Source organism: Saccostrea echinata, unplaced genomic scaffold, assembly GCF_033153115.1.
Source record: "Saccostrea echinata isolate AGI-Se365-2 ecotype Australia unplaced genomic scaffold, CSIRO_AGI_Sech_v1 ptg000015l, whole genome shotgun sequence".
NCBI lineage: Eukaryota > Metazoa > Mollusca > Bivalvia > Ostreida > Ostreidae > Saccostrea > Saccostrea echinata.
In genome coordinates this window covers 13,809,192-13,831,772 of record NW_026889764.1, presented here as the reverse complement: position 1 = coordinate 13,831,772, position 22,581 = coordinate 13,809,192, and the positions used below count along the sequence as shown (strand labels likewise).

The following is a 22,581-nucleotide window of genomic DNA, read 5'->3' as shown; positions in this document are numbered from 1 at the left end:
TTTTCTCAACCAGAGAGCTACATTTCTGCAGCTATATTCAATGATACTCCCTATTTCTACATAGAAATTGGTGGAAATGTACTTTTTAATGACCCTCTGCTCCCCTCACATCATTGTATCTGTAAAACTAGATCAAGTACAATCTTATCAAGGCTACAGATGTACTTTATGACATCAAAACAAAGAAGACCTACATGTATACTGCAATTCTTTCGTGATATTTCACATTTATTCAATCGTTTGACTTTCCCCAACCAATAAGAAATTAATATCCATCTTTAAAAACAAAACACGAAAATGCATCAAGTCGTTAACGAATCATATTCCTTCCAGACGGGTAATGATATTTGCCAAGGACATCATAAAGTGATGACATCGACAGACAGAGTAAGGATCAGGTCACACAACCTAGATACTTGTGAGATACATAGACATGTTTGTCCTTACTGACGCACAGAAAGAGCGTATTAGCCAACCAAAGATTTTTGAATTACATGTTTTTAAACTCTTCATACTATATTTTTGGCGGTTTGTATTTTTTTTTTAGTCCATCTTTCTTGACTCCTGTTGCCCGCATTAACTCTATTTAAGGGGCATTATTGGACCCCTGTATTCATATATTTTCAAATTATTTTATCCTCACTGTCAATAAAATGGGTGTCTAAAAATGCAAATTTATGCAATTCTTCTTTTTTATATTTCAAAAACATTAATGTAAGATTTTGTTTACTTATTGAATTCCAGTTAACGGCAATGATCTGCTCTTTTAGACATCCGATATATTTGTCACGATACGCGAGGGGTTATCAAAAAGTTCGTAGATTGATCCGATAAAGTAACAAGTAATACTATGAAGGCTCTAATTACAAAATTTATAACGACATAAATCAACAAAAGCTTAAGAAAATTTTAGTTTGATACGGTGATAATTTTTCAATTTATCATTAAATACAAAGACAGTGTATGATCTTCTGGCACTGTCGCTGTGTGTTTTATGACGTCATTGCTTCTCTATCTCCCTCAATACACTTTTCTTGACGAAATACTTTGGTGTTAAATATTGACTGAAACCCATCTTGTTAATATGACTTTAAAATTTCACGAACAACTGATTTGAAAACACATTTATACAAACTACAAAGGGCCTCACTTGACTTTGCTAGCTTACTAGTATTTCACTAGTCGTCGTTCAATTTCTAGACCTCGTGAGTGACGTTACTTGTCGATGTGACTGACGGTGGACTCCCAGACTGCTAATCGGCATTTAATTTGTTTTTCCTCTCTCTGAACCTGTTGTGCCATTTAACAATAGGGAATCTGGACCTTTGGTGTCCCTCTTCAACCTTCAAATATTTGCAAAATCTATGCGAGTTTTTCCAAAGCGAAACAATAAATTACGACAAAAAGACAAACACACACACAACCTTATTCTTTTTTAACTCTCTATTTATTTTTTTAAAAAGGGGACAAAATGAGGTAAAAATTGTACATTCTACGAAACAATTGTGTCACATCACTAGTGAATGAATGTGAAATTTGAACGATGATTGCTCATATCAAATTATTTGTCTCTCTTAGACTCATAGATATGTGACCGGGGAAAATAAGTGTCAAAACTTTCCGGCAACAATGAAACATAAAAATGCTAACGATGGAATAGCACTTTATTATAACTTAGGTCGGTAGGGTGAATTCTGGAAATCCAAAAATTGCACCTGAACAATCCGAAGCCTAGGACTTGACTGATTAACAAAGTTGCATGTAACATATAAATAATAAAGTATAAGAATGACAATTAGCACAATTCTGAGCATGAGTGACAGATGGCTTAGATAGAATAACTCATGACATGTTGAGTAAATCGATTAAATTGATACATTTTGAGTTACATGGTAATTAGCATAATTAGTCTTTTATGTTGTTTTAAGTAATTGCAATAGATTAAAAGTATATTTCAAAGATAGTTAAAACATGCCACTAAAATAGTTTTTATCAAAATTTACACCGTGATAGATATACGTCGTTTTTTGAGGTTGTACCGCGTGATCATTTCATAGTTGCTTTCAAAAAAACATTGACACTTTATTTAGAGGTAAACTGTTTGTCTTCTAGTTTATTCTGCATGCAGAAAAGATGATGTTGAATAAATGAGTAAAATTCATTGAAGTACCGTGAGCAATTTTAATTTTATGGCGCTAGTTTACGCTATTTGATATCACATCTTAATATGCAAGGTCTGATTTTTGTGTTTGATTAAAAAAAAAAACAATATCTAAAATATTATTGAAATTTAATTTTAATTCCTAATAAGAGTTAAAGGTGTAATTGTGTATACATATATATAGCAAAGAATACATCTGATCATGAACAGATACTTTGCAAAGAGCTGACTTTTGATTGTTAAAATTGTGATGTAATTACCCAGGACGTCTGTGATATTTTAATGCAATGTAATTGTATATATGAATGAAATATTTTGATTTAAAAAAAATAATTGTTCTAGTTTTGACTGCAGTATATTTAATGCACAGTGTTGTAAAGCGCTTTCTTTGGTTTTTTTTTTAAATTCCGATACTAACAGACATAGAAAATTAACATTTTATTGTTTATATTTATGTCTGTATGATTATTAATATAAAGTTAAATATTGTATTATTCATATGTACGTCAATGTATGCTTCATTGATGGAAGAGCGTACTGCTCAAGAAATCTTCACAAGTGACTTGAATTAAACAATAAAATACTTTCTTTGGTTGTTAGTAGGGGAATTTAGTTTGGGTTTAAATGTTGCAGTTTTTGCAGAAAAAATACATAACCCGCGGGTTTTGAATTTTTTTTTCTGCAATAGCTGCACCACTTAATATTCCAATATTAACAAAGAAAGACATTGTTTATATATGATTGCAAGGACAGACGGACAGTCTGACAGACGGATAGCAAGACAGATGGACAAGGCGATTCCTATTTATCCCCCCCCCCCAACATTCCTTTGTTTCAAATGAAGGTGTTAGGGGAGGTATATAAATATCATACACCATTCAAGGTCAGATTACTTACTTTCTTCCTAGTGGACAGATGGTGAATTTTTAACATTTTCAAGATTAGACTATTTATTTTCAAAATCTGTCTGTCCCCAGCTTTCGCGAAAGCGAGGGGACATTATATCTATTTCGTCTGTCAGTCTGTCTCTCTGTCAGTCTGTCACAAAAACATTAACCTTGGTCATAACTTTTGAATGAGAAGAGATAGGTCTTTCATATTTCACACGTATATTACCTGTGACAAGACCTTTCCAACTATACTATGATTTTTTACCCTGTGACTTTGACCTAGAAGTTTGACCTACTTTTAAAAATTTTAACATAACTTTAAATTGGTAATTTTGTCCCCACTTTCGCGAAAGCGAGGGGACATTACATCTATTTCATTTGTCAGTCTGTCCGTCTGTCAGTCTGACACAAAAACTTTAACCTTTGTCATAACTTTCGTATTTCACACGTACATTAACTATGACAAAACCCTTCCAAATATACTATGATAGTTTACCCTGTGACCGTGACCTTGAAGATTGACCTACTTTTCAAAAATACTAACATTACTTTAAATTGGGCATAACTTGCATTGTGAATGAGAAAAGATAGGGCTTTCATATTATACATGTGTGTTACCTATGACAAGACCTTTCTAAATCTACGATGACTTTTGGCCCAATACCTTGACCTTGAAGTTTGTCCTACTTACAAAAATTTTATCTTTGCTTATAACTTTTGATTGAGAAGAGAAAGGTCTTTTGTATTTGACATGTACATTACCTGTAAAAAGACCTTTCCAAATGTACTATGAATTTTTACCCCTTGACCTTGAAGTTTGACGTACTTTTCAAAATTTTTAACATTTCTTTAAATTGGCCATAAAATTTGAACGAGAAAAGATAGGGCTTTCATATAACACATGTACTTGTACATTACCTGTGACAAGACCTTTCCAAATATACTATTGGTTTTTGACCCCGCGACCTAGATCTTGAAGTTTGACCTACCTTTCAAAAATTTTATCTTTGTTTATAACTTTTGATTGAGAAAAGATAGAGCATTCATAGTTGACATGGGTATATGCATTACCTGCAACAAGCATTTTCCAAATGTTCTATGATTTTTTACCCTATGACCTTGACCTTAAAGTTTGACATAATTTTCAAACCTTTCAACATTGCTGATAACTTTTGATTGAGAGTATGTATGGCATTCACATTTGTCGTGTGTATTACCTGTTTCAAGACTTTTGCGATTGTATACTCTGGTTTTTGACCTTGTGACCCTGACCCTGACCTTAAAGTCTAACCTAGAGTTTTTTTTTCAAATTTTACATTTGTAATAACTTTTGAAAGAGAGAAGATAGGGCTTTCATATTTCTACATGTACGTTACCTATGACAACACCTTTAAGAAAAGTATATTCTTTTTGACTTCATAGCCTTGATCTAGAAGTTTGGCCTACTTATAAAAATGTTTAACCTTGACCATAACCTTTATGCTACATAAGAGACATGGCTTCCATATTTTTTTCACATGTGAATTACTTGTGACAAGACCTTTCGGATTGTATTATGATATTTGACTTCATGACCTTGGTCTTGAGTTTGATGTCGTTTTGGGAAGCTATAATCTTTACCATAACTGCTTTTAATTCAATAATTTATGTCTTTTTTTTTTTGTATGAAGACAAGACACACAAACAAGACAGTTCCATTATGCCATAAATAATGGCATCCCATCCATTTTGGGGACCACAATTCTTTGAATTTGCTTGTTAGTACATAAAAAGCAATATATATTAAGATATACCAAACTGTGTCCAGTTCTGAGAGTGTATGCTATAGTAAATCGGTATATCTTCAGATCAAAAGCTAGGTCGTTGCTATTACTCCCACATTTTGTTTTATACCACCTTTAGATAAGACTCGTCAAGTAGGCGTCAATATTTTGCCACCTGTCTGAGAACATGTCGAATTTGTTGTCACCAAATACATGATCACAACATCAGAGAAAGTTAATTTACAGACATTGCTACGAATAGGACAGGCAACTTCAGAGAATCTAAAATACATTCAGAGTATGTGACTCTATGGGGATGATACAGTGTCGCGCAGTCTCACATTTGTGATATTTAGGTGATTTAAGGGGGTCGTGATTTTAATTCTGGCCTAGATCAGAAAGACCTACTGATTTAGAAAGTAGAAATAATTGTTTTCTTTTTATAGAGTATTTGGAACAATCATATCATTTGTTGTTACAATATGGTTGGTGATCCTATGTTTCAATGATATATCAGAAATGAATAATCATTGAAACTCTTTTGGCTTATAACAATATTTTGAAAAATAATTAGCGAATGTGTAATTATTTATTTATGAGAAAATATTTTGACAAATAATTAGTGAATGTATGATTATATTTATTAATGAGAAAATAGAAAGCTCATAAATCATACATTTGACGGTGATAATTAATTCTATTTGATTATTTTTTAAACATCTGCTTCCTTCATACATATTTTCACGATTTAACATGCAAAAACGTTATATACAATTGTATAATTATCTTGGTATCTCCATAAAAACACATTTATTATTCATGTATCAAAGTTTTGGCGGGAGAAGTATGGCAGGTGCTCTTTCTAGAACGAACTTGTAAATTTCATTAAGGAAATGGTTCAAAAGATCGTACAGAGTTTTCAAGTTCATATGCCTTAGGCAATCGTAAATCACGCCACAATGTTTGCCAGAGGGGTTATTAAACTGTAATATAAAGCAAAGCTTTGAATACACTTGACCAAATGTTAGATATTATAAATAAAAATGTTGTTGATATAAGAAATTATATTTATTTCGGTATGGTTGAATTCAGTGTTTAAAAAACCATGGATTCGGCAAATGCAAGTTGTGATATAACCTTGATCAGCTGAGTGCAAACAGCACATTTTTAAAGTCTAAGTGTGTATTGACAGTACCATGATTGCATATAGGATAACAGACGAAATAAACAAAACAAAAATATTTAAACATAATAAGGAAGTTTTTTTTACAAAAACATTTAATGCACTCAATGACTGATGCAGGTCACAAGTCCCTAATGTTTCAGATGACTTCAAAAGTTTAAAATCAACCACGAATCAAGTCTTGGAAATATATTTTTCAATTTTGTAGTGTGGGTAGAAAATTTTCCTTTTTAAAGAATCAAATATCAAAGTCAGAATCTGACGAATTCTATACTTGCACCTATTTTGCCTACAATTTTATGATCATGCAAGGATTTCAGGGTTATTAAATTTGTGGAATAATGTATAACCAATTATTGATCTCTCCCTCTCCCTTATACCTTGTAATTTGATAATATATGAAGGAAAGGCGATTTGGTTTGAACATATTTTATTGTCTATAAACTTTAGAATTGGGATCGGGTAAAAAGTTCTAAAAACTTAATACGGAAAGCGGTCTGTCGATGAGAAATATCTATCTAACCCCCGCCGCGGTATGGAGGAAAAATTCCTAGGTCCGCCCATGACGACGATGTGTGAAACGTTTTGTTGATAATTCTATTTCATATGTTGATAATTATTTTCTTTGTTGACAAGGTTCATAAACCTTCTGCTCACTCATATCATATGTTTCTTTAATTCTTATGATTTTCCAAAAGAAATGAATTTGTTAAGTAAAATACAAACAATTATAGCAAAGCTTGCGGGGCAAAATTGAACAAGAAAGATACTTTGTAAAGGAATAACAGACATTTATGTCATTAAGAGTTATCTCTCATCAGAGTATCGATGAACCTTAACAAGAAGGGGATTGGTAAGGTCTGGAATAATTAAATATTTTCAAACTTCAATACGTAACAGCTACAAAAGGAATGTGTGTGTGTTGTATGTTAACACAAGCTCTTACTGTGGATCCGATGTAAATGGATATACAATTAATGCAGACCGATCTTCCCATCTTGATGCACATGTAGTGCTTTAAAAAAAGTTTCAACAGGTTTTGCATGTGTCAAAACTATGCGATGTGTACCACACTGCCGTTAAACAACTTTTTGGTGCCTCCATGTCTACGGGCGAGGGGCCCCTAAAGGGAGAGACACATTAAGAAAATGTACTTGAATTACTCGTAAACGCATTACTTAAATATATCTTCCGTGTGCTTCACTGCGTTAGATTTAAAAGATGAGATAGAAAGAATGACATACGCCCATTTTATCAATCATTACGCAGCGGAATATGAAATAAGATCCTTAAATATCTGAACTCTCTCAATCAGTTTCTGATGTTCAATTGATCATTTATTGAACTGAAATCGATCACTCATTGTAATATTATGTCTCCACACCCATTCCTGACCGAAAATAAACCTGACACAGCAACTGACTATTAAGGAACATTTAAACAATATTCTGAGAGCCTGCTTGCGGTTAACCGCTTAAAAAGAGGTTTCCTTCGGTTACCCCTGTTCCTTGGGGGTCAGCTGTTAGGACATAAATCATCAAAACAGTTTTCGTTATCTGTGAAAGATTCTCTATATTTACACCAGAAATATCACCACAGAATTTTTTTAATTTCTAAAGCAGTTAATTCATTTTTTTTAAATGGGATTGTATAATTAGTAAGTTTGTTTTCTTGATCGTAATCACGAGCTTCAAATCACCTGTACTTAGTTTGTACACGTGTAGTACAGTCGTGCACGGTCAGGTAAACATTAATCGATCCTCCCAATGATCATGGTTTTGTTTATCGCACAGTAACTTTTAGATACTTTAAGGTTTGATCAGTTTAATTAAAGTCCCACACTGCATTCTCACTGCTTGCAAAGATTATCTGAGAAAATTCTCTGATACAGCATAAAGTATTCACATATCTGTCATCACGTGATTCATCAATTTACGAGCTAGTTATGTAATCAGGACTCGTGGTTAATGGAGAAATTCTTTCTACATTGGCCGCTTAGAAGCGGATGTTCAATTATGAACAGTAAAGATGTAAACAATTAAGAATGTGTTTGAGAGAGAGAAAGAAAGAGGGAGAGATTGTATATTCAGTTTTCTAAATTGAAATTCTCCTGCATTCACAATTCAAAAAACATCAGTCAAATCCTTCCATGCGAAACACAATTAGTGCCACCAGAATAAATTGACTTTCGCGAGACCGCCTGTGTATGCTTGTATAATGGTGAAAACTTAATGGCTTTTTTCGTTCATTGACGTTGTAAATGTCTACAATAGAAGACATTTATGGTTAAATGGGCTGTTTTACCTCATTTACAGAATGTTTGCTTCAAAGGGTTAAAGGTTCGGCGGGCCAACAGGAAGCTTTAAATCTGTGTTAGTTATCTAATTAACCAAATTAAAATATTCACGATTTTATATATATATATATATATATATATATATATATATATATATATATATATATATATATATATAAATGAGTTTAGGGTTTGACTGGATTTGGGTTTTTTTTTTCTTTATATGTATACATCCATGACATTGTGCATATCCTTCTCGCAAACTCCCCTAATCTTGTAACTTTTGTAACTAATGGATTTAGTAAGTGTTACATTGTCTTATAAAACGGGAAGCGAATAGGTCTATGTTTAAAATGTTTATGATTAACATCCGGTTACAAACGTACAGTTAAAGTGAACACAGATATGAAGTACTGTACTTGAAAAGAGCAATTCACATACATGAAACTCATCCCTGTTTTCAAATTCCACGTACATGTACTTAAACTTGTTGAAGCTCTATAAAAATAGAATCCTCTAATGCACACGTGTAAGCACGCCATCTTGAACAGCCTTATCACTTGCCTTAATTTTTTTCTTTCTGTAATTCCTTATCTTTAGTTCAACTTGGAGTCAGAATGCTCTTAACATAAGAAATAAATCTGAAGAGTTCTTTAAATTTGAGACATTTTTTTATTATTTTTTGTTTATCTCCAACTGTTTCAACATTGACAACAGAAAAAAATGCTATATAAAACGTTAATGAACATGATGCTTGGATCGCTGATCTATAACAAATGAGAACACCCTTGGGTAAATGTATGTCCAGTGGATAAAATATATCTCATGTTTCTCAAGTCCAAATGCAAGCCAAACAATAGTCCCTAGTTGGACAACTATTTTCTTTCAATCGGATCAAAACAGGATCATTATCAGTATATTCTGAGGCCTTTTTTCAGTACTTCATAAAAAGAAATTGATCTATAAAACTTTTGAAACACTAAATCAACAATAATTTCCTCTTTACGACTCTGCAGAAATATCAGTTTACGTTTATATAGTAGTTGTCATGTCTAGCTTCTGGGACTATTGTTCCTAAGGATGTATTGGATTTACAGAAAAACATTTAACATCAGTTGTAACAATAGTGATCATACAACATCACAGTCAGAAAAAAAAAACAATATAAAATATTGAATGTACATTTAAGACTTTAGCACTATGTTTCCAAGGTCAATTAAAATAATCTGTACAGCATATAACAAACAATTTAAAACTTCATAAAATCAGAAAGTCAAAAATATTTTGAAACCCTTCTGTTGCTATGGCAACCGTCATTTTTTAGAGTGACTACATCACTTTACAAAAAAGCTAACAATGGAACAACAACAGAGATGGGAAAACTTTCGTATCAAGAATTGTCTTAGCTTGGAACATTTCTTTCCTTTTGTCAAAAAAGAATGTCAATTTTATTTCTCATTACAAGCTTTCCAAATAATTTCTGTGCAATGACCACTTCGTTTTACAACTAATGGGGACATATTCAACACAATAGACTGAAGAATGAAGTCAAGATATGAATTAAATGAATTATTTAGCTGCCTTGTGACACATTTTCATACTTGGCATCCTTTAGAACGTGTTGTAAACATGTTTTAATAGCTAGTACAGAAATTGAAAAAAAAAATTCTAACATTTTGAAAAAGTAGTGTTTTTTCTCGTTGAACTTCCTGGCTAATTTGTTTTTCTTACTAAATATACTGGTTTGCCCCTTTTGGGACCCCCACTAAATGCTTGGTCGCTAATTTGAGAGGCCAAAGATAAAAAAAGTAGCTGGTATTTTGGCGAGTCGCCCGCTCTTCATATTCTCAAGAATTGTGACGTCAGAGTCTAAGCTATCCTGTGCGTTTGCAACCGTTCATGAACTGAGTTTTTATTTTGAGATCATCGTGTTGGCACTTAAAGTCTTCCAATTCATTAAACCGTCGTTCTGGTATTTGGTATCCACATGTGCTAGCGTTTAAGCCTCGAATCTTTTTCTCACGGTGTTCTGCGGGCATTTTCTTCGTTTTTTGTAGCGGGAGACAAAAAACAGTTCCCGTCATACTGTAAACATTGTTTATTTCACTCTTCTTTTCACGTCTGCCGCACACTGGTGTCTGTTTCAATAGTGTTTGATCTTTGGCAAAAGAAACTCGTGTGGCCTTGTGTGTTATCTCCTGAGAGAGTTTTTTCAAAGTCTAAGAGCTGCCCCATGAAGTTGAAATTTGGGGAAATGTTGGGTTTACATCCTTTGACGTGGTCATAGGCTTGGTTTAGACTCATGTGTTCCTTCTGCATGAGGTAGGCTACGGTTACGGTGACGGACCGACTAATGCCGGCAAGGCAGTGTACCAAGACTCCACAACCGTTTTCGCGGGCTTCGTCTACAAGAAAAAGAGAAATACGCATATTACTTTAATCTGCTTATAACAATACACATGTACTCAACATCGCAGCAAAAAATATTTTCTATCTGAAGATAAAAACTTTTTTGATAGAACGTGTAGAATATGACACGCGATGATTGTGATTAATTGAGATTCTCAATGCAACTTGTACGACGTATTTCACTGCTCGATAGTTGAACTGACAGACTTGGCTATCAGAGCGTGGTTCCGCTGACAGCGACTGTTTACCTCACGGAGTGAATATGATTACTCTGCCCCTTTAAAAGCTTCGCAGAAGAGGAAGATTTTTTTTATTCATCAAAACACACCGCAAATTGTGCATTTCATGATGTAATTACATCGATTTTTGGTGTATCTTACACAATGCGTTTGTCATTAATCTACCGACAATAGTGTATTTCAAGTCGCTGCCCCAATAAAAGATAAAGGCCTTATCGCAAGTGACCTAAATAGAAAATAGCTTATAGAGGCAACAAAAGGGGGACATGTAAAAATACCTACCGATGAAAGCTATTGCTTCTGGGAAAAAGGCAGACAAATTCTGGGAGAGCTGGTCCGAGACTGGGATTTGCATGTATTTAAAGTCATTGTCCTCTGCAAATTTATTTGGCACATTGGGAGTAACGTTCAAAATGTATTTAATTCCAAACTTCTTCAGCAAGTTAATATCCGCGGAATTTTTAGCGTTTCCAAGATAAAGATGGTTAAGTACTTCCACTGGATATGGGGACATACATCCTGGAGAATTCAGATTTTCACTGTCCGATTCAGAGGTTCCGTTTCCGGAATCGTCCGAAATTTTTAAATTGCACAATCCGAAAATTGATTCATCTGTATTTTCAGTTCTCCGACACAGATCTTTGGCTATTTTTTCAAACTGTGGAAAACCTCCTGAAAATATAAGTATGAAAATGTAGAATTCCTTTTATCTATCTATGAATGGATACATAAGATGAGTGTAGAAAGTAATCTAAACACTACAAATAATTAATTTCTAATTAAAAGGTGTTTGACATTAAAAAAGTGCAAGAGCTGTTTCAATTCAACCAAGAAATCAAACGTTTAATTTATGCCTAATCAAACATCTTGCAGGTAGGCAAACATAATGCTCTAAAATTGTATTTATTTTACCCCTTAGAGGGGAACTCTCATTATTTACAATTGAATATGTAATCCTTGTGTCAATATTGAAATTTATCCCATTTCCTGTCAATTGTAATGAGGCACAGTAAAGGGGAAAAGATAAGGTATAATATCTTGATAAGTCGGGGGAAAATACATTAAGTTTGGTGGTTTGTAGTCAGTGGGATTGCTTTTGTGGTCAGTAAGGCGGGCATTTTGATGGATGGTCTGAAAGACATTATGATGTGTATTCGCCTTACTGTAAACAAACTGACCGCATTCAATATTATGCTTCACTAATCAGCCCGCGGTTATACTGTACAAGTTCGCAACACAAAAACAGAAAGTTGTTTATACGAAAAACCCGACTTTTCACGGCAAAATTACACCTTTAAAATACACGAAAAAATTAAATGGGAACTTTACTTCCCGAACAGAAGCAACACATTTTATTCTGATGAAGGAAATACATGATTTTATCATTCATTTCATTCATATTAATAAACTTGTCCTTTATGGAGTTTAATTAAAAGATAAAGAGACACATACCCGTCAAACACGAGACATTCGCCCCATCCTGGCGTAACTTCTTCATAAGTAGATCCACCACACTGGATGGGTTGGAGTTAGAATCCGTTGTACACTCATCATAAATCACAATTTTGTGTGTCTTCCATAGTCTGTTAAAAGTTTCCTTAGCTTCGTTATTCTGTATGAGACAGGATATTTTCAGATTTCCCTTCTTGAGTCGCCTCAACATGAGGTTTGGCAGTGTGACGTTGATTGCACCCTTAATATGAGATCTTACATAGTCGTTTTGGGGACGACAGTCCATAAGAAGCACTTTTTCACCAGCCCGGAGACTCTCCCTAAGCCATTCCGGACTGCAAAATTCCCCCGACATTTTCATTACACGCTCAATACACGGCATACCACTGAGAGCTAAAATTGTGTTTATTTTCCGCTGGTTCACCCTACACAGCGGCGCTTTAGATGAAATCACGTGAGTGCGGTAAGAGAACAGGATAGGTCGATATAAGCAAGCTATAACGACATATTCACGGGAATATTTTAGTCTATAAACAAAACAAGGAAAAAGGGGGTAGGTTTAAGAGTTTGTAGTTTACTTCACACGGTCTATCTTATGTGTAGCCAAATGTTCAGCTAAAATGAATGAAGCATTAGCGCCGTATATATACTATCAACTCTCAATGAGTTCGTAACGATACAAAAATATCAACCAATGGAAAACCACTGTTTTCTGATATAACTCCGCCCCCTTCTCTCAGTGAACGTTCCTAATTCAACACAGTAAATCTTCTGTGACCTTACAGCTCAAGGTTGTCGTGTGTGTGATCTAAAAATAAACCACACATATTGCCAAATAAAGTTGAAATTCAAATCTTTTAATGTGAAATAATTTTTAATTTCTCACGTTCACAAAGCGATTTTATCCATCATATACAAAATTGATCATGAAAGTACAATATTCAATTCCAAATTGCACAACTCATGTGAAACTAGTGTAGCAATTCTATATATTTTTTACACACACGTTGTCTGTGAGTGCCCAAAGGGGGAAATTTAATTTTGTACCGAAAGTTAGATTTATAGAGTATTTATTACATAGATCACTTGCTTTACAACAGAAAGAATTAATTTTTGTTAATCAAAACTTTTGACGATCAGGGTTTTGAGATAAATCATACTGGCGAGTATCATAATTCATCATTATCATATCGATTTTCCCTACTTATTTTATTTCCTCCCTGGCTTTTTATCCTCGACGGTTGCACACGATGTAAACAACTTTTTTTTATCAAACTGAATTAAACGCCAAGTGTCACGCCATATCAGATTACGGAGAGTTGCTTTTGAAATTCGTTGTGTAACTGGAATATTATGAGTGAACATTAGGGATGAGATGCATATGAATTGTTCATGCTCCAGTGAGCTTTTTTTAACGAAAATTGAAGAAACATCTATATGAGACCATGAGGTTTTATTTGGACGAATGCCAGACGTTTTAAAACACAATGAACTTGACATACTTTTCTACTTTTGACACAGCCCTTGTCCTCGATTATAAACATTAAATGTACAGAGCGACATTTATGAGTAGGAAAAAAAATAAACAAGAAAACTTTGCAGTTTTTGTAGCTAGCATGCACCCTGACAAAAGGCGTATATAGAATTGTCAACAAATTTATTGTGTTCGTTATTTTATTCCAGTTTGTACTCTGATAAGTCCAGTTTTTGTTATCGTGCCATTCATGTACTTCAGTGCCAAGACTAATTAAGACTTGCCCACTTTCAAATCAAACTGGCGGAAGAAGGATTTCAAAAGAACTACATTTTTTAGAGAACGCTTTTTAGCTCACCTCGACGAAGTCGAGATGAGCTTATGCTATACCTCCGGCGTCGGCGTCGGTGTCGGCGTCGGCGTTAGCGTCGGCGTCCCAGGTTAAAGTTTTAGGAGCAAGTCCCATTCCCAAGTAACTATAAGCCCTACCTGGACCAAACTTGCATGGATGATGCATCTAGGGATGGACACTACCACACTTGCTTCGGATGCTGGATCTGATCTAGATTTTCCAGATGAGTGACCAGGTTAAAGTTTTAGGAGCAGGTCCATTCCCAAGTAACTATAAGCCCTACCTTGACCAAACTTGCATGGATGATGCATCTAGGGATGGACACTACCACACTTGCTTCGGATGCTGGATCTGACCTAGATTTTCCGGATGAGTGACCAGGCTAAAGTTTTAGGAGCAGGTCCATTCCCAAGTAACTACAAGCCCTACCTGGACCAAACTTGCATGGATGATGCATCTAGGGATGGACACTACCACACTTGCTTCGGATGCTGGATCTGACCTAGATTTTCCAGATGAGTGACCAGGTTAAAGTTTTAGGAGCAGGCCCATTCTCAAGTAACTATAAGCCCTACCTTGACCAAACTTGCATGGATGATGCATCTGCTGGATCTGACCTAGATTTTCCTGATGAGTGACCAGGTTAAAGTTTTAGGAGCAGGTCCATTCCCAAGTAACTATAAGCCCTACCTGGACCAAACTTGCATGGATGATGCATCTAGGGATGGACATTACCACACTTGATGCGGATGCTGGATCTGATCTAGATTTTCCAGATGAGTGACCAGGTTAAAGTTTTAGGAGCAGGTCCATTCCCAAGTAACTATAAGCCCTACCTGGACTAAACTTGCATGGATGATGCATCTAGGGATGGACATGGCCACACTTACTTCGGATGCTGGATCTGACCTAGATTTTCCGGATGAGTGACCAGGTTAAAGTTTAAGGGGCAGGTCCATTCCCAAGTAACTATAAGCCCTACCTGGACCAAACTTGCATGGATGATGCATCTAGGGATGGACACTACCACACTTGCTTCGGATGCTGGATCTGATCTAGATTTTCCAGATGAGTGACCAGGTTAAAGTTTTAGGAGCAGGTCCATTCCCAAGTAACTATAAGCCCTACCCGGACCAAACTTGCATGGATGATGCATCCAGGGATGGACACTACCACACTTGCTTCGGATGCTGGATCTGACCTAGATTTTTCACATGTGAGACCAGGTTTAGATTTAGGAGTAGTCTCGTTTCTAAGTAACTATAAGCCCTACCTGGACCAAACTTTCATGGATGATGCATCTAGGGATGTACACTAACCAACCTGCTTCGAATGCTGGATCTGACCTAGATTTTCCACATGAGTGAATTTTAGCCATATTTTAACCAAATTAGCATGGATGATGTATCTAGGGATGGACACTTCCAGATTTGCCTTGGATTCTGAATCTGATGTACATTTTCCAGATGAGTGACCAGGGTAATTTTTTGGAGTAGCTATATAATATTATGGCCTGTTATGATTAAACTTGCATAGATGGTGCATCTAAGAATGAAAACTTCCAGACTTGCTTTGGATGTTGGAAGTGACCAAAATTTTCTTGATTACTAAACAGGTCAAAAGTTTTTTGAGCAGGTCTATAATTAAATCAAACTTGCATGGACATTGACCTGGGGATGTACCCTAACTAGAAAAAAATATGATGTGAAATTTGCCTTACATGTAGATAACATTCGTCGAGGTGAGCTTCGTAATCTTTGATTACCTATGTTCTATACCCGTTGAAGGTTGTTCTTGGGGTAATTAATCTTCTTTGTACCCGGAGAGCATTGTCATTTTTATGTATCATAAGGGAGCGTATGCTGTGTAAGATAAAATTTATGTCATGATCGAAATAGAACGTACGACCAGGAATATACATCTTATGTGAAATATGATAGAAAATAATGATCACATGGCAATTGATTTATTTTCAAATACTACAAGGACAAATTTAAGTATCGTGCAAAACATCTATCAGAATAACGACAATCTCACTTCAATTTTACCTGGTAATTCAAAACCTTCATGCTTGTATCACGTGACTTTTTAAGTAAATATGTTAAAAGTGTATGTGTGTTGCTGTATAAATCGTGGTTATCTCCTACGTTTATCAAACCCGACATAAGTGCTTCAGATAAAGAGAAAACTTCGTCAGGTCTGATATACCCAAGGACAGAGAAGGATTCGTGGCATAAACCTGGGATCTCCTGAGAGGGTTGAACATGAAAGGGGGTCCACTGATAGAAATTAATGGAATGTTGTCATAGAAGTTCAATATGTAGTTTAAAGGCAAATGATATTTATAAACAAAAAATGGATGCCTGGATTGGTTTATATATATATATATATATATATTGGTATATATTTTTCGACCTAATTTGGTTGCAAATGATGCGAATAGTAAATTTCTAAAATATTTAGAAATTGTAAACTTTCTGTGATGTTCAAAATTGACCCATTCTTCATTCACAGTACTCATCACTTAAAGAATCGATAATTTATCGATAAGAATTCGATAATTTGACCCATTCTTCATTCACAGTAGTCGTCACTTAAAGAATCGATAATTGTCTCAGCTGCCAAAATCCAGCCAGCGAGAAGGAAGTCCTTGCCAAAACACCTAGCAGACTTATCAGATCGGGATTGGTGTAATCACAGTGTGACGATAATCCTTTTCTGATCCAAGCTTTCCAAAACAACAAGTTTTGGGATTCAACTGACACACATTTATTAATCCAGTAGAAAGATTAGACGTTGAATATTGATTTATCGTACTGTAAGATTTACACGAAAAAAGGGAATATATTAAAGAAAGATAAATGTGATTAGATACAAATATCAATGATCCAGAATTACAACTTGTGTCTAACTGAACTGACCTGTACGTGAGCGCAAGCATAACTTATTGCTTGTAACAAGCTGCCCCTCCCTTTCCCCACTAACGACCTGCACAACTGCATGTAACTTCTACAGTTGATCTCCCAAGAAATGGCAACAATGACCTGTATACAACAAATAGAAGTAACAAACGCTGGTCATCGACAACTAGACACAATGATCATTCATATGAAAAATATATTTAGTGGGTAGCCCAATTCTCTGCAAATACGAATCACGAAATTACTATAAGACATTATCATGTGCTGAAAGATGATTAAACGTCATCGCTCATTTTAGCCCCAAAACGGGAGATGGCAAGTGTATCATGTACATGTACACGGCTTAGGTGCGTGAAATATTCTTATAAAAAGAACATAAATACAATAATTATATGTGTGGGTGATAAGTCCAAGATTTTTGTTAAGGACGTGGATGTGGTATTTAGAAGGGATAACAAATATAATGATGGCATTCTGATCTTTTTATCACATCATTATCACGAATTATTATATATTTTGATATATTTCGCAAAAGAAAGCGGGCATTTACAGAGCCACCTCGGGCCGCACTGTAAAACCCGGGGGACTAATTTTGTTTGTGACATCACAAAATATTTCTTTCTCTCCATTTTTAATGACGTCACATACATGTACGAGGTCCATTTAAAAAAGTTCATGATTTCATAAACGTCAGAATTTTTCAGGATTTCCATAGTGTTACAACACTAAGTTTAAAAGAATTCAAATTAAAATGAAATAAACACTAAAGCCCGTCACCAGAGTCTTTCAGTGGCCTTGTTTTGGACAACCCTAAAGGTTGTCCCCATATCAGATTTTTTTGCCCTTCAAAAATGCTTTTAAGTGTCTATTGGTCCCATTCTTCTTCCCTTTCACCGTGGTGCCCATTTCATTGCAACTACTTGTAGAGCATCTGGGTTCATTCTGCAAACATGTCCAATCCATGCCCATCTCATTCTCCTTATCATTTGAGACAGAATGAAATAGTATCTGTTTTTATATAGCTACATGCTTGAAATGAAGCAGAAAAGTTGTTAAATTTTGTAAATACATCTTGTTTGGAAGGCTACATGTATATCTAATTTGATATTGTTGGACTTTCTGTATTTCATGAAAAAAAAATATGCAAAAAATATGAGGACTCGTAACACATTTGGTCTAATAGATTTATAATTCGGTGTTTATGTTTATCCTGTAGTACCTCAAGATATTATATTATTTAGTGACACAGATGCTATTCTTGTTTTGGGGGAAAGGACTTATGCATCACTTTTTTGTTTAACTCTTCATGTAAATCGACCTTGCCTTCAAATTCCTTCACTTCAGTTTGAATTCAGAGTAATGAGTAATTTTGTCTTGAAGACAGAACCTGACGTTAAGGAGTAACTGTTTGGACACTGTGACCTTGTTATATGTGCTCTACCATCAACAAACATAGCTAAAGCTTCCAAGGAGATCAATTCAAATTATGTAAGTTTAGAATCGGGAAGTGATAATGTAATTGTTATTTAAAATTTGCACGGAAAAGGGGTTGGTTTGATTAAAAAATCATCTTGATAAAAAGATTATACTGTTTCATAAGTTGCATGCACTTTATTTTTTAAAGAAGTTGATATTAAAAAAGATGCTAGAATTCACCTTTGACAATATCTTTTAAATCTGTGGAGACCGGGTTTCCCAAGAATCTATTGGAATTCCGATGGATATACTAATTGTGCTCCTTTAAAAGCCATACTATATTTATATAGTCATATTTCTATTCTTATGAAGCAGAATTAATTTCAAAAACTTCTAGATAACAAGTGGAAAACTCTTTCTGTGACCTAGATAGGGACATTTAGATACATGTATATTCACGATATTTTATCAATTGAGAATAGTTACTTTCAAAACATAAATGTTACATTACTACATAAATAGGGGAAGTTCACGATTAAAAAGTTGAAGTCATCTAGTTTACTTGTTACGTTTGTTCAAATCAATTGTTATTTTTTCAATTAAACATCCAAATATAAAGCAGATGTGCGGACCTACATGTAGAACGTCTTTTATTTCGAATTTACTAGAATATATCGTTTGTCCTGCATATGATGTTTACATTTCCAAAATTGATAAGCAATAATTGGTACGATCAGTTTTAAAGAGGCAGACTACTGACAAATAAAATGATGTTTCAGGACTTTATTACAATCATTGAAATTCGTGTAAATTCAACTGTTGTTAAAATAAAGACCATATTCAGTATCTTGGCTGACATGGTAATCGACAGGAAGTATTCATAAAAACGGCACGTAGCATAAGAAATTAGCAAGTATTGTCTTATAACAAAAATGAATTCAAACAAAAAATATTTTATTTATTTTTTTTTTTTTTTTTTAAAAAAACACTATATCACTGAAAAATTCTCAATAGTTCTTGGTAACACTATATAAATAAAAAATACAGTACTTTTAATGCTCATTCAAAAACCAACCTGAAATGGAGTTGTACATGTAATATAAATGAATCCTTTAATGTCCTCTAGATTTAAAATTGAGTTACCAAAGTACATTGTTACATGTACAATTTGTACAATTTACCAGACTTCTATTTAATTTCTTTTTTAAAGAAGTATATATATTGATTAGTAAACTTTCAATGTTGTCTTTTGCAATTTAATATTATAGGCAAAGGTATACAAAAAACTACAATCTACATGTATAAGCATGTGCAAGAAAAATAAACTTTGTTTCTGCCTTGATATGCACCATCGAAATGTTTTGAATGCATGACAGCATTATTGATAATGAAAGGCATCTCGACACATTGATACATTGAATTAGATATATGATTTCAAGAGAAAATCAAATCCACATATTTTTTATGCAACGGCCATGATGCGATAATTTGGTTTCATTTGGCAGATATGTAATAGTTGTGATCAGGAAGAAAAAAGTAAACCATTAGGTCCAGAGAAGATGGAAAGGAATGTTACTATTCTGTGATCCCTCAGCACTTAAGTTATCGAAAAGAGCGATGGATCGGAATGGGAGACATAACATAACAATAAGCATTATATCCAATAGGAGTGATCTACATTTCCTTCGTAAAAAAACTTCCTGGTAGAAGATCTAGATTAGCTAGGGAAAAATAGATTCGACAGAAAGTATTATAGTTTCAATGTAAGCCTATTCAGTCTTCTGGGAAACGTTGAACACAGAACATCGACTTTGGAGGGTCCTGAAAACCATCACAACTGCGCAGTACAATAATGTAGGGCAAACAATAACTTGCAGTTGATGAGAAACAACAAATGATGCATACTTAATAATTGAACAGTCTGATGATTGAAGCAACGGTTAATGTCAAGCTCATCAGCTAATGATAAACAGGTAGATAGTATCTGTTCTGCAATAAATATGAGTGGAAAGTGAAATAAGAAACGAAATAACATATCAGATATCCTCATTTTCCCTTCGCAAATAAAAAAAATGATCTACTTTGTCAAAATATATGCAGGCTATGGCCTTCAGTTCGACATTTAGTTACATCAACAATGTAATGATCATTAACAATAGCTACTTCCATTAAAATGTCGACTCGATATATCCGAGTGAACGTGAAATAAAAGATACCACAGAGTCTGACACATCTGTTTCATCTTTGGATCTTTGGATATTTTACTAGGAAAAGACTTTATTTGTAACCTAACAACAAAACTTTATGATAAACGTGATGACTTCAGCTTTTCTACCGTTAACGTCCCTTACTTATGTACCAGTAGACCCTTATCACCTGCATATGGGGTTTATATCTCACAGTTGAATCGATACGCAAGAGCATGCTCCATGTTCGAACAATTTATAAAACGAGGCAAGCTATTGACAAACAAGTTGATGAAACAAGGATATAAACAGTCTCGATTTAAGTCATCACTTTGCAAGTTCTGTGGTCGATACAAAGAACTTGTCAGCATTCTATCATTAAGTCGAATGCTGACTGACGTTTTCATACTAATTCTTGGGCCATTATTTAAACATTGAATTGTCTACGTTTTTTTTCGTTTTCCCGATCATGACAATGAGCACACGGAGGGTGTGATTAATCGACAGGGGATGGTTACGCCTCCATGGCACCTGATCCCACTTTTGATATTTTTTAGAGGTCCATGTTTGCCCTTTTCTCGATTTGTATTGTTTCAATGGCATCTCTAGATAACTGCTCGTTATCTCCATATTTCAATATATTATAATCAGGTTTATTTTACTTTGTTATAATTTTTCTGCTCAGGTTAATTAGTGAATTATGTAAACTATGATATATAACAGCCTTAAACTCTGTTTACTTTAAAAGTCAGGTTTCCATTGCTGACAAGGCATATTTTAACAATAATAACAAATCAGAGGGGATCATATATCATATATTAGAAAAAGAAAAAATGCTAGATTTCAAAAGCCTTTGACGATATTATCTGAATGGTACTGCTGTACTACACAAACGTGATTTTTTTCAAAGTGAGGAATAGACGTTATATGCTGTAAACATATGATCAAAATAGTATTGTCAAATTGCCGGTAAGGAAAAAAGAAACTTAATAAACTGGTTTTGCAGATTAAGAGCTTTATCATTCGTTTTTACTCATGAACTTGAGCACTGTCCCAGAAAGTTAACCCCTAAATGTCATATCAGTTGTCAACAGTGCTTCTCGTATCAGTGACGTTACAATATGCTGTGTTGGTGTGATGATGTGACTAAACAAATATTACACTATATGGTCTGATGTAGCTGAAAGTCCAGTTTTTGTTATTTTATAAATAGATACACATTCAGACTGATAAAAGTTAGATAAACCAGTGTTTACCCAGACAAGATAAATCACAGAGTACACTTTATCGTCCAGATGTATCATATATCATTCTGTAATTATATCACATACTAGACGTTTCAACGCATAGTACATTTAAATACTAATATTCATTTCATTTAGATATTTTACATGTATCAGAAAACAACAAATTATTCTGTTTGTTATTTAAAGAGAAAAGTGTACTCTAATTGTTGTGTCGAGAATATATGCTAAAACACGCAAATTGTAGTGATCTGTCGATGAAAAAACTTTTCAAATGAATAGTAAATTACTGTTTCATTGATAGGATATGAAATTTCTTACTGCCTTGTGATAAAACGTACCCAAGTTGACTTTTTTCTATTAAAACTGACTGTTTTTCTTCCAAAACAGAAATCAAAGAAAAGAAAACAAACTAGCTATAATTCCCATATTGCGCAATGCTAAATAGGTTCCTTTAAGACATATTGGATTATGCCTCGACACACATAGTCAATAAATAAATAATGGCACATGCTTTAAACCACCGAGGCTAAGCTCTTTGACTCCTACGTTTTTCTTTTTTTCAGAAGGTTATGTGGATTCCTTATCACTTGCA

General features: G+C 34.3%; 2 protein-coding genes across 2 annotated transcripts in view; one reads left to right on the top strand and one right to left on the bottom strand.

Annotated features, from left to right (window-relative positions):
• The first annotated feature begins 297 nt into the window (after nt 1–297).
• LOC133187644 (amidase-like) overlaps nt 298–22,581 on the top strand; it is a 144,254-nt gene continuing 121,970 nt past the window's right edge. Inside the window, exons 1-2 of the mRNA XM_061323060.1 lie at nt 298–387; nt 3,783–3,786. Coding sequence (XP_061179044.1) covers nt 298–387; nt 3,783–3,786 — 94 coding nt within the window. The remainder of the gene's footprint in view (nt 388–3,782; nt 3,787–22,581) is intronic.
• On the bottom strand, nt 10,204–12,971 carry LOC133187556 (dual specificity protein phosphatase 7-like). The gene is made up of 3 exons (XM_061322959.1): nt 12,394–12,971; nt 11,224–11,613; nt 10,204–10,698 (listed from the first exon to the last, which is right to left on the bottom strand). The coding sequence occupies exons 1-3, from the start codon at nt 12,773–12,775 to the stop codon at nt 10,409–10,411; spliced, it is 1,062 nt and encodes a 353-aa protein (XP_061178943.1). The 5' UTR covers nt 12,776–12,971; the 3' UTR covers nt 10,204–10,408.

Bases quoted from the DNA above. Each gene is read 5' to 3' on its own strand.
- LOC133187556 (XM_061322959.1), bottom strand. From the start codon at position 12,775: ATGCCGTGTATTGAGCGTGTAATGAAAATGTCGGGGGAATTTTGCAGT. The intron at 11,614-12,393 runs GTATGTGTCTCT...TTATATTTTCAG, and splicing joins GAATGTCTCGTGTTTGACGG to GAGGTTTTCCACAGTTTGAA. The intron at 10,699-11,223 runs GTAGGTATTTTT...TTTTTCTTGTAG, and splicing joins AGAAGCAATAGCTTTCATCG to ACGAAGCCCGCGAAAACGGT.